Source organism: Macrobrachium nipponense, chromosome 26 (genome assembly GCF_015104395.2).
Source record: "Macrobrachium nipponense isolate FS-2020 chromosome 26, ASM1510439v2, whole genome shotgun sequence".
Lineage (NCBI taxonomy): Eukaryota > Metazoa > Arthropoda > Malacostraca > Decapoda > Palaemonidae > Macrobrachium > Macrobrachium nipponense.
Window position 1 is genome coordinate 76,595,318 of NC_087215.1, and position 12,570 is coordinate 76,607,887.

At 36.4% G+C, this 12,570-nt stretch overlaps 1 protein-coding gene and 1 long non-coding RNA gene across 2 annotated transcripts in view; both read left to right on the forward strand.

Annotated features, from left to right (window-relative positions):
* The window catches only part of LOC135199740 (putative carboxypeptidase suro-1), a 22,293-nt gene extending 21,611 nt beyond the window's left edge, over positions 1–682 (forward strand). Inside the window, exon 4 of the mRNA XM_064227897.1 lies at positions 445–682. Within this exon, the coding sequence (XP_064083967.1) occupies positions 445–682 (238 nt within the window). The remainder of the gene's footprint in view (positions 1–444) is intronic.
* Positions 683–9,447: 8,765 nt separating this feature from the next.
* Positions 9,448–12,353, forward strand: LOC135199889 (uncharacterized). The gene is made up of 3 exons (XR_010311148.1): positions 9,448–9,589; positions 9,745–9,834; positions 12,272–12,353. It is a non-coding gene; the product is annotated as an uncharacterized LOC135199889 (long non-coding RNA).
* Positions 12,354–12,570: the final 217 nt, after the last annotated feature.

Genomic DNA, 12,570 nt, shown 5'->3' on the forward strand with positions numbered 1-12,570 from the left:
AACAATGATTCCTAGTGCGATGACGACAGCCATTTAAAAAGGTGTGTTTAGTATTACAAGCAGTGGCAGCTCGTCAGTAGGCACTGTGAAACTGCGTCACCCCCTATTGATTAGATTTCATATGTTTGCTCACAATTATGAATATGTATAATATATGTATATATACACATGTATAACGTGTGCATATGTTTACCTTATTAACCATCTCTCTTTCCTTCTCTTCTTAATCCCTCTTCCTCGTGTGCATTAAAATAACCAAGTAGATTAATAAAGAGACTACCGCACCGACAGGCATCCTGTCAAGTAGAGCTAAAGACATTTAAAATGGTAAAAAAAAAAGAATTAAAAAGTAAATAAAAACAAAAGGAATAAAGATATGCTACTCACAACTGCGAATGTAGTAGTAATAGTAGTAACAGTAGTAGTAATTCACCTCTATCTCAGTCACCACACGACAACCAAGAAGACGATCGAGTCAACTCGTACAGAAGAAGAAGAAGAAGACCAAGACGCTGTCCTGCATTCGGGTTTCAAATTCTTCGGTGAAAAGGAGACGGACGACTTTGACACAATGAGTACCACGAACGCAGATCCGATTTACAGAGTTTACGATAATGATCAAGTTGTCATCAGTATCAATTCCAATATAATATTGTGCGTGGGATTCCAACCTATTTCTTAAAGGTATTGGATTAACTGGCAGTGCGTGGCAATTACAATGTGGGTGATGTTACACCCATACAGCGCACGCACATACGCATACACGCCCGCAGAGTGGAGAGCGAGGGCGAACAACTGCCCCTTGTTTTCCACCCTCCTGCTGCTCATCTCTTGGCCTCTCCCAGTAGGCTTCTCTGGCGAGGGAGAGTTACAAACTATATAGATCTAATATCACCTTCATCTATTGCTATACGTGGTATGTGCATTACACTCACAAAGAGCATATATGTATATCTATACCATATAATAATATTATATATATGATATGATATATATAGAATAGATATATAATATTAATGATGATATATATATATATAAAGCTCCTTCTCGAATAAACTGTTTTCTTTGTACTACGCATACGACGGCCTCAGCAGCCGTTCAGCTCATGGGCCGAGGATCATACATCGTAGTGGTGGGGTTTTGGCCTTCTATCTCCATCGTCGTCTATGTCGTTTTGTTTATAGTATAAGGATGGCCTCGCCTAGTGCCTCTAATGCCTCGTCTACTTCATTCCATCCGCCTTCCGTTGATTTTCCCTCCTTTGCAATCCTCTTCTACTGTAGGGACTCGATCTCCTATGCTTTTAATGGACAGCTGTTTGAAGACTCTGCGTCCTCTCTATATCTTATGGTTTAAATGATAATAAGCTTCCCGAGAAGGTCTCTAGAAGCAGGTGTCACTGTTGAGCAGAGAGAGAGAGAGAGATTCCTATTGCTGTGTGGTACTAGGCGACACCGTAATTCTCGACCTTATGTTCCGGGGACATAAAGATGGCAATTCTCTGATACTGACGCTAAGCGGGATTCAACGATTTCAACGATTTCGAGAGAGAAAGAGAGAGAGAGCATGTTAAGGTCGAAATACTTTCATGAACTTTCATACATTCAGAGGCATCATTTTTGTGAAATCTAACATAACGGGAGAACATCTTTCTCTCTCTCTCTCTCTCTCTCTCTCTCTCTCTCTATCTCTCTTCTCTCTCTCTCTAACTTCACTCTCTCTTCATCGTCATAAATAGACACTTTCCTTCCCTGTGAAAAAGACAATAATTTAACGCTTCCGGAACCATTAACAAACCGAGATAAATTATTTTGTCTATTATATTTCACGATGTTATATAAATGTCTCATTTATGAATTTTTCATCGTAAATGAGAACAATAGTGTTTTATTTCTTATTCCAGAAAAGACTTATAAGAAATTACAACGAGTTTTCAAAAACTATTTGAATCTTTTGCAAGGAATCGAACGCAGTTGACAGCTGTGTTTGGATGCTGTCGGTTGTAACCGCTTATTGTTATTGTTAATATTATGTTTATTGAATTTTTATCGTCATCATCATTATCATTCTTAATGCAAAGAGAGAGAGCTAGAGAGCGGGGGAAGACTTCCTTGATGTTTTGGTTGCCAGAGAAGGTCTCGCCCAGAGTCTTTTTAAGCTGAGAGGAAATGACCGTCGGCCTAAACATGGCGTCCTGTGGGAGCTCAGAGCTCGGGGAGGTTCTCGCAAGTCCTCTAGAATGGCTTTTGTATGTTTGACGGCTGCTGACTCATATATATTAGAATTATAGAATATTGTTCTTTTATGGAAATGTAGTCAGTTGATTAATTACGTAATTCTTCAGCAATTAAGTGATGAAAATTATTAATCAATATATACATATATATATATATATATATATATATATATATATATATATATATATATATAAACAGAACCCCACAAAAGCAATGCCTTATTATTTATGTCAAACACACAAACATACACGCATATGTAATATACGTATATGTATAACTGAATCATGAAAGCTTGGAACGTAGTAAATACATAAATAAAGGTATAAGCCATCTTTATTTACCCACACACATTATATATATATATATATATATATATATATATATATATATATATATAATGTCACGTGCATCTACTGTGATTTTTTAAGCAGCAATGTGTGTGGGTAAATAAAAATGGCTTATGCCTTTATTTTATTATGTATTTACCACGTTCCAAGCTTTCATGATTACAGTTATACATATATATTAGATATGCGTGTGTGTGTGTGTGTGTGTGTTTGACATAAATAATAAGGCATTGCTTCTATTCAGTTGGTAGGTCGAGAAATTTTTTTTAAAAACTTGCTTTTGTGGGGGTCTGTTTATTTTGGCGCATGACATAGGCCTATGAATGCACGCAATTCCTAATTATTCTTCTTTAATGTTTTACATATATTTGACTCCATGCTTTTACATACTTGTAGTAATTATTATTATTATTATTATTATTATTATTATTATTATTATTATTATTATTATTATTATTATTACAGCAGTCGCATCAGAGAGAGAGAGAGAGAGAGAGTCAATACACTTTACCCCATTAGTTATAGAAAAACTTCTGCATTGAACTATAGCACCATAACTGTTTATTTTAGGAAAATGCTTGACCACTCGTTTGGTAAAGGATGCAATGAAATGAGTGATACTACCTACTCCATATGAAGGTTCATAATGTACTTGTATACTTTAGAAGGAGTTAACTTTTCAATACAGTATCTCTGAAACCGGAAAAACAAAGATATGTACCTATATAAGAAAATACATATGAAACGTATGCAAACTAGATATGCACTGAGCATCATTGGTAATGTGGTCACAGAGATAAATGAATCAAGACCGTAAATCAGAATAAAAATTTAGAGTTATTAGAATGATAGATAATCAAATATAATGATAAAAAAGAATAAGTCATTTTAAGACTTTAGCCAAAGTTTCTCATTCACTTGGTGCGCGCCCTAAAAGATGGTTTTTCCAGTCTCTAAAACCGGTGGAGGGGGTTTGTGGGGAGGGAGAGGGGGAGCCTAGTCATAGACGCCCTATCACTTTGTCGAAAGTCGTCTGAACAATAATAATTGTCGACCTCACAGATTTAGTCGAACAACCAGATCAACGGTTTTCCTGTCCTCTTCTCCTCTCGTTCTGATACGAATGTTCGTTAAAGAGTTATTGCCAAAAAACGTGCTTGCACTGTCTCTGAAACCCATAGTAGTGAGATCTAACAGGATTATACTGAAAGCTCGTTGTTCGTTCGTGTTTGATCTGAGAAGACGCCCTTATTCAAACTCGTCTTTCGTGTGTTGGTTTTGTTTAATTATCGAACACAAATCGTCATGCTTATAATTTACATAATTAGTTTACTATTAGATAGTTTAGTATTGGTGCCTCATACCAACGAGACCTGAGACACTGATTGTCAGGCAGTCACTTAACCATGTGGACGAATGAGCTGAAAACCACTACAGTCATGTTTCTGTAGCATACCACAAGGTCTAAAGGCAGAGATAGAAGTCAATAAAGAGAAACAAAAAATCCACCCTTTTTTGGCATTTACGCCTGATGTTCTTCAAATGCAAAGATACAATACGGCATAGAAAGCAGACTTGGACACACCTGCCATTAGGACAAGAAGAAAAATACTTTTAGTAATAATTCTACTATGATTTGCAGTAGGAAACAGAAGAAATCATGAATTTATGAGCACTTAAATTTGCAAGCAAAATGAAAATAGAAAACAGAATTTTAGATTAAATATAAGAAGGATTTGAAAGGTTTTTGCATTAGACTAAGATTTATATCAAGTGATTCAGTGGAGTCAAGTATATGACTGTGATTTTATTATGTGAAGTTGATGCCTTGAACAATTTTTTTTAATATAGTACAGCACTGTGCTGAATACGGTAATACAGGGCTACACAGGTGCATGTAGTTTTCAGACTGTGTAGGCACATAAATTTATGCATCAAGTTAAGTTAAATAGACACTTAGGGTTTGCTTGTCGTCTGTCTGTCTTTAGGCTATTCTTTATATGAAAAACAGTTCTTTAGGGAAAAAGTCTTTGACAAGTATACTCTCAGAGAGAGAGAGAGAGAGAGAGAGAGAGAGAGAGAGAGAATGAGTAATAAGTTGATCGGCAATTGTAGTTTTGGTGTGTTTGTGTCTGCTGTCTGATGTATCAGTGCAGTGGTTCTTCACCTTTTCCAGTGTAAGCAGAACTCCTTTCTAGTCAGCAGTCAGTTCTGGCACCCCCTGAATTCCTGAAAGAAAGAAAAAAAGAAAGAAAGAAAGAAAGAAAGGCTAAAATACACGTAGCTCGAGTCGGGTGCAACGTTGCCACTTCATAAGGAAATTAGGTCTGGTTGGGTAAAGTAGATTGTGAACAGCATCTGGGCAAACATGAATCTACCAGATACCTCAGCTTCACCAGTAAGATCCGGGTGGATATTTTAAGCCCCCCTTTTTTTTACGGGGGAAGGTGAAAAAGGGGAGTCCACGTGTTTATAAATACAGACGTTGCAAAATCAGCAGGAAAGTAACCAGAAGGAACCCAGAAAGTCTTAAAAAAAGAGACCCATCTGAAGACCTAGACTTGATGGGAACTTCGGTAGAAACTACTGGACAGAGGACTGAGAAGGACTCATTTCACATTTAACTTTTTCGAATGAAAATCTGAGAAACTATGATAATGAATATCAGTCTATGGAGGCACCAAGTATAATATTCTGGGTCACTCTCGGTGCAAGATAGTCAGTGGTCCAGTGAGGTATAAGTTCTGTGTAAGAGGAGTTAATGAGAAAGTTCCCCGCTCAGATAAAAAGAGAGCTGTAAGGAATAGCTGCTTCTTTGTTAAAGGCTGTAATTATTATTATTATTATCATTATTATTATTTTTTTTCTTTTTGCTCTATCACAGTCCTCCAATTTGACTGGGTGGTATTTATAGTGTGGGGTTCCGGGTTGCATCCTGCCTCCTTAGGAGTCCAACACTTTTCTTACTATGTGCGCCGTTTCTAGGATCACACTCTTCTGCATGAGTCCTGGAGCTACTTCAGCCTCTAGTTTTTCCAAATTCCTTTTCAGGGATCTTGGGATCGTGCCTAGTGTTCCTATGATTATGGGTACAATTTCCACTGGCATATCCCATATCCTTCTTATTTCTATTTTCAGATCTTGATACTTATCCATTTTTTCCCTCTCTTTCTCTTCAACTCTGGTGTCCCATGGTATTACGACATCAATGATACTTTCTTCTTGATTTTGTCAATCAACGTCACGTCTGGTCTATTTGCACTATCACCCTATCTGTTCTGAAACCATTATGCCCAGAGGATCTTTGCCTGATCGTTTTCTATCACTCCTTCAGCTTGGTGCTCGTACCACTTATTACTGCAAGGTAGATGATGTTTCTTGCATAGGCTGCAGTGGAGGGCTTTTGCCACTGAATCATTATTATTATTATCATTAATATTATTATTATTATTATTATTATTATTATTGTTAGCCAAACTATACACAGATAAGGAAAAGCAGAATCATGCAAAGCTCAGGAGACTCCAGTAGGTATAGCAAACCGAAAAGTAAAAGAAAGAAACAGCCACTGAATCAAAGCTGTAAGAGAAATGGCGAAGTTGGACAATTAAGTTAAACAACGAAACCCTAAGTAACTTTAAGCCTCATTCATGGGAACCTGTTCAAAGGGAAACAGGTTGCATCAGTTTGAGCTTCTTGACCAATGGTCCAACTGAGTGACTGCTAAGATCTTTCCTTAATGCAGTTAAGGGTGCGTACGTGTGATAATACCTCTATTCAGGACGAGTCACACGTTCTGATCATTCGTCCTCTGTCAATAACATGTAGGCATAAATATACAAACTTAAGTTCTCTGAGTACTTTATTAAATGAAAATGATGATATTGCTGATTTGGGTACATATATTTATGAAGTTCTTCATATTTATAAGTAATTTGCGGCTTTGTCCTCTGTTTTATGTTTTTCTTCAATTATCTTTTCCTTTTTTTTCAAGCATTGTGTGTGTTAGGACTTGATACTGGATAGTGATATGGCTACATTTTTCTCTGTATTAAGTCCCTTTTTTCGTTTTGTATAGTCTTATAGGCTTATGTTATTTGCACTTGATGGTGTATTTTTCTTTGTAGGCCATGTACTTGCAAGAACAGAACAGATTACTGTCCACTTGTATATTTTGTATTATGTCTCTTTGTGGACAAATTTTTACTAATAATTGTATATTTTTCTCAATAGAATAACTTACTGACAAAAAGTGTGCCATTACAAATAACAATTGTATGAAAATATTGATGCATACTACAACAAATAATATGTGGTTGTGGAACAGTTTGGAAAGATCTAAAGCCAAAGTATGACTAGAACGATGAAATACTTTCAATGTACCATATACAATAAACCAATCAAATGTTGCTAGATACCAATACTAAGAAGTGGAATAAAAACTTAATTTGATCCAACAGTTTAGGATTTATCAGTCAGCCGCTGAAGACCATAAGAGGCAAAATATTCAAACTGCATCCAAATAAATACTGGTATAATGCATAACCAACCAGCTTATTGTCTCGGCGCCAAACCACACTATAAATGACGGCAGGCTAAAACACTAACCTGAGGAACACCAGCGAGTTGATATTCCTGAGCTTACTACCGAGCCCATGAAAGCAAGGTCCTTCCGGTCTGTTACTAGAAAATTCCACAAAGAAACTAAGAAATGGATTCCCAACTCCCCGCTGTCTGAGTTTGAAGGCTTCAGTCTCTTGAACAGCATGGTCGAAAGCAGCATTAAACTCAATACCAATCATATGAACACCATGACCAGATCATAAAAATTTTAGCACACTTAGGAACCGAGAAAAGTGCATCGAAAATTAAGTTTTTTTCCATATTCTAGCCATTGGAAATCTTTACCTAAGGTATCTACTAAAAATGTGCACAGTACTCTACAGACATGAGAGAGAGAGAGAGAGAGAGAGAGAGAGAGAGAGAGAGAGAGAGAGAGAGAGAGAGAATCCTAGTGTTTATTTTACACACTACTGTAGTATTAGTTTATTTTCAGTTATCCTTCAGTACAGTATTATGAAAAGCACAGTAGATTAGTAAATGTTAAGATTCCTTAGGTCACATACTGAAAATATAGATCACGAATATTCTTACACGGTTGAAAGGTTTCCTGTGGCAGTCAGTACAAAGGTAGCTGCAAATACATGACTGGAGAATCCTTGCTATTCTACGTCCAGTACAACATGCACACCAGGCAGCGTCTTTGTCACACTCACTTGTCATCGCAACTCTTCACACACAGCTGAAGGGATCTCAGAAGGAAAATCGCCAGCCTCTATGGCCACTAGCGTGCTTGTTTCTCTTACTTGTTTTCCTAATTCTTTCTACATGTCCTGGGACATATATAGATCATAATGCAGAGTGTTTGGATGGATGTCCATCACCACGTCTGTCTGTTGTGCTGACTTGTCATCATAATACTTTTCATTTTGTTGGGGGGTTTCAGTGTCATGTGGTACGACGATAGACCACTATGCAAAGATGCACATGAAAGCGGACTCTCCATCTGTAGGTATGTCCACCAGCATGTTTGCCAAAATTATCTTTCTACATGTTGGTTATTACAGAAAATCTTGATACAAAGGCAGACCATGATGTTGCATGTATGTGAAATGAAAGGAGATCATTCCTCGATGTCCACCAGAGATTTTGTCACACTTACTTATCATCATAAAATTTCCTGCGTGTCAAGTGGTATCTCTCAAACTAGATGCAAAGGTAGATGCAAAAACTACACAAATTTGCATGAAAGGCTGTCCGTCGGTGCCCCGAAATGTGACTGTTATCGTGTTGGTGCAGTTGTTCCTTCAATACGTTAACGGGGAGTTTAGTCAAGCTTTTGGCAAAAGTAAATCACCATACAGATCATTAGGCTGGTTCTCCTCCTCTTGTCTGTATGTTGTTGTGTCTTCTACACTTGGATCGTCAGTGCTACACCACACAGACTTTCAAGAGAATTTCTGTGGAGTCTGGTACAAACGGTGGACCATCAACCACAGAATTGCATGAAAGGAGAGCATTTTTCTACTATCTCTTATTTTCACTTCTCATCGTTATGTTAAAGTGAGCTTGTCATCGCAACGCCTTTGACATGGCTGTCATGATCCAATCAAACCTGGTAATAAAGGTAGATCATTAATTAAGCATTAATATGTTAGGAGAGAGTTTGCCTCTCGTTTCATACACTGCCCTAGTTACCGTGTTTATTAGGAATTTGTTAAAAAGTGAAATTAAGGCTCTAGATTCTGTAGAATTTGTATGTTACTACAACTTTCTTTACCTCGACTTTCACCCTAAAATAGGAGCCATTTGGGTACATCCATTTGAGATGCACTAATACATCTTGTTAGGAGGAACTCACAGGAGCTAATTGCTATTGCAAGAACTGCAATGAGGTCTTAATATCCCAGCAACTTAGGGAGGAGTTGGTTAAGGGTAGGTCTGGGACATTTTGTTATAGTGATACATTCAGTTATTATTATTATTATTATTATTATTATTATTATTATTATTATTATTATTATTATTATTGTTGTTGTTGTTGTTGTTGTTGTTGTTGTCCTGGTCTTTTTTCTGCTCCAGAAATTATGAAGTAGAGATCGGAATTTCTTTGACTGCTGAAGATAGTATTGTATTTTGACTATGAAAGATGCATTGCACTTGAGGCTTAATCAAGGGTTTAGCCTCAGTTCCGTATCCACTCTTACATTCAATATCGAAATGAATAAATCAGAAAAAAGTACACATTTCATATGTAGTAACAATTGTTCTTTTCATCTGGTTGTGGTTCTGTTTGCAGGTATGCACGCTCGTGAATGGGTTAGCCCATCTGCTGCTCTGTATGTTATAGACGCACTTCTCGCCAATAGCAGGCTTACGGAGACTACTGAACGGCAGATCATGCCCATGCTCAATCCCAATGGGTATGTCTACACTTGGACCCAGGTCAGTTGATCGGATATCTTACCTATACCAATTCTGTTGCCATTTTTCGTATCTGATAGCCAACATCACCTGGTAAAAAATATCCAACCTTTTGATGTTATTGTTACAGGGGCTTGTGAATACTCTGTAGTTTTGATACTCCTCATCTTTTACAGAATCGTTTGTGGCGCAAGAACAGGGCTCATTCTACCTCCTCATTTGCATCGGCTTTGACCTCAACAGAAAGTTTGGATATCAGTGGGGAGGTAAAAGTCTCAGTCATCATCAGTGCTACTTGTAGTGTTTGATATATATTTTGATTTGAGTTGCTTGTGAAAGCACAACAAAATTAAAGAGATGTGCTTGTTGAAATAATAAAACTGAGGTTAGTGAAAGAGAATAGCGGAATCATGTTGCACGACAAACATGAAGGGTGCCAGTGTATACAAGAAGGGAATAACTCGAGTCAAAGGAGAAAGACGAAAGGTGATGAAATTCTAGGGACGACTTCCTCGAGCATTTACTTTACTAAGAAATCTTGCTGAGAGAAAGGTTGTTGATGAGTTAACGGAATTTACCACGAGAAACAGTTTGTATCACTAGAGTGAGTCGTTTAAAGAAACTAGTGCAATCTTTTGCAGATAGAAAAGAGGCAGACCTAAATGCTGAGTAGTCGTGGAAGAGTTGATATGAATTTGAAGATTCTTATAACTGTGACAGTTGGTGATGCAGGCAAGGCAGTGGAAAGGAGAGAATGTACCTACAGGCACCCAGAGTCATGGGATTGCAATTAGGATGCTGCATTGTGGTGATTCCAGAGTAGTTGTATATGGCTTACTAGGGTAAGAAACATCCAGATGGAAAGGATCCAACTTAAGGGAAAATGGATGTATTTATAATTTGTTCCTTATTTAAGGGCAAATAGGATCGAGATGATTAGGAATTCTAGGGACCGGAAATGATGCCGGAATGTGTCTGACAGGTTTTGAATTGATTAAACAAGGTAGAAGGTTTATCATAAAGATTGCAAGAAACAGTTTTATGTGAAGTTTAGAATGACAGGGAACTCATGGACTTTGCTGAAGGGATTAGAAAAATTCAAGATAAAGCTAAGTTTTTTTTAGAATATACAAAACTGGCACCCACAGGGACTCCCATTTTTTGTCTACCAGTTTTTATCAAATTTGAGATAGGAATAGCAACAAAAAATTTCAATGTTTTAACAAAGTTTAATAGCAGTAAGTTTGCTATTGTTATATTATATTTCTAAATCAGAGAGAATATATTCATTATGTAAGGCCACGGTGCATCTAATTGTATCATCATGTGTTTGACTAGGTAAAGAGCACCAAAAGAAAGGAGCATTAAATGAACAGGAATTTTAGGATTAATGTTACATAACTGAGTCGATTCTAGTTTTCACTGATATTGTTACACAGTTATTACAATCAGCGTTTTCTTTCCTTTTATGGAGTTTGTTTAGAATCAAGTTAAGCTCAGTGCTCATGTCTGTAATAGTGCAGTTTACTGAGCTCGTTATATATCTAAATTTTAGGACTTTGATGGAAGTTAGTTTTTTAGTATACATGGAGGGAAGATTGCATGAAGAAGGTATACCACTTAATATGACTTAAGTGTGTCTACATTCACACACACACACACACACACATATATATATATACACACATATATAATATATATATATACATATATATATATATATATATATATATATATATATATATATATATATATATACATATATATATATATATAATATATACTATATATATATATATATATATATATATATATATATATATATATATATATATATGTATATATACATATATATATATATAATATATATATATATATATATGTATATATACATATTATATATATATATATATATATATATATATATATATATATCTATATATATATATATATATATATATATATGCAGGCCAAAGCTCTGATGCAGGCGAGTGTAAAGAGTGAAGACTTTCAGAGAAAGTCAACTATCCACTCGCTAGTCATCCACCTTCCGGGGGGCCACTCATCCAGGTCAGTGTTATCATGGAGTTCAGCCGATCAAGTCCTCAGAGACTAAATTTTGGGCCTAAGTGTCTCTTTCATGACACAACCTGGAACCAGACTTTTATCCAAAGGTTATAATAACTACAAGACTCAACTCTTTTTTCACATGAACTCCACAATAAAGCATGATTGATCATTAAAACGAATCCATTGAATTTCACGCACCTGATAAAAGATGACCACACACACACACACACACACACACACACACACACACACACACACATATATATATATATTTATATATATATATATATTATTATATATATATATATATATATATATATATATATATATATATGTGTGTGGTGTGTGTGTGTGTGTGTGTGTGTGTGTGTGTGTGTGTGTACATGTGTGTATGTCTGTGTGTGTGTTATCGCGCATTTGTAGCCATACTTGAGTCATATTGAGTGGAACCTTCTTCATTTAATTTTCCCTTCAGTAATTCCTAACTTTATGTATATTTGGTGACCATGCTTATCTCTTAATACATCAGTTACATTCGCTGCAAAGCCCTTCGTGAGAAAGAAATGCTGGTTATAAAAAGAAAGGTTTAATGCAACTAATTTCTCTTCCTTTTCAAGGACTCGGGACAAGTAGTGACCCTTGCTCCGATATTTACAAGGGAGCGTCACCCTTTAGCGAACCAGAAAGCAGGGCTCTCAGAGATGCTATGTTGCCCTGACTGGCAAAGTTAAGGTATTGTATGTGGTTTGATTTTCGTCTGTTTCGTCTCGTTAAGGCATTTATCATTATCAGAAATATCCTTCAGTTATAATTTACTATTTACATATGGGTAACAATGCGTACGGAATTCATAAATGTCAGACCTCTAATAACAGCTAAGATTTTGAACTCGGTGGTTTGGGCTCAAGTGGTTCGATTTACAAGAAGCAGAG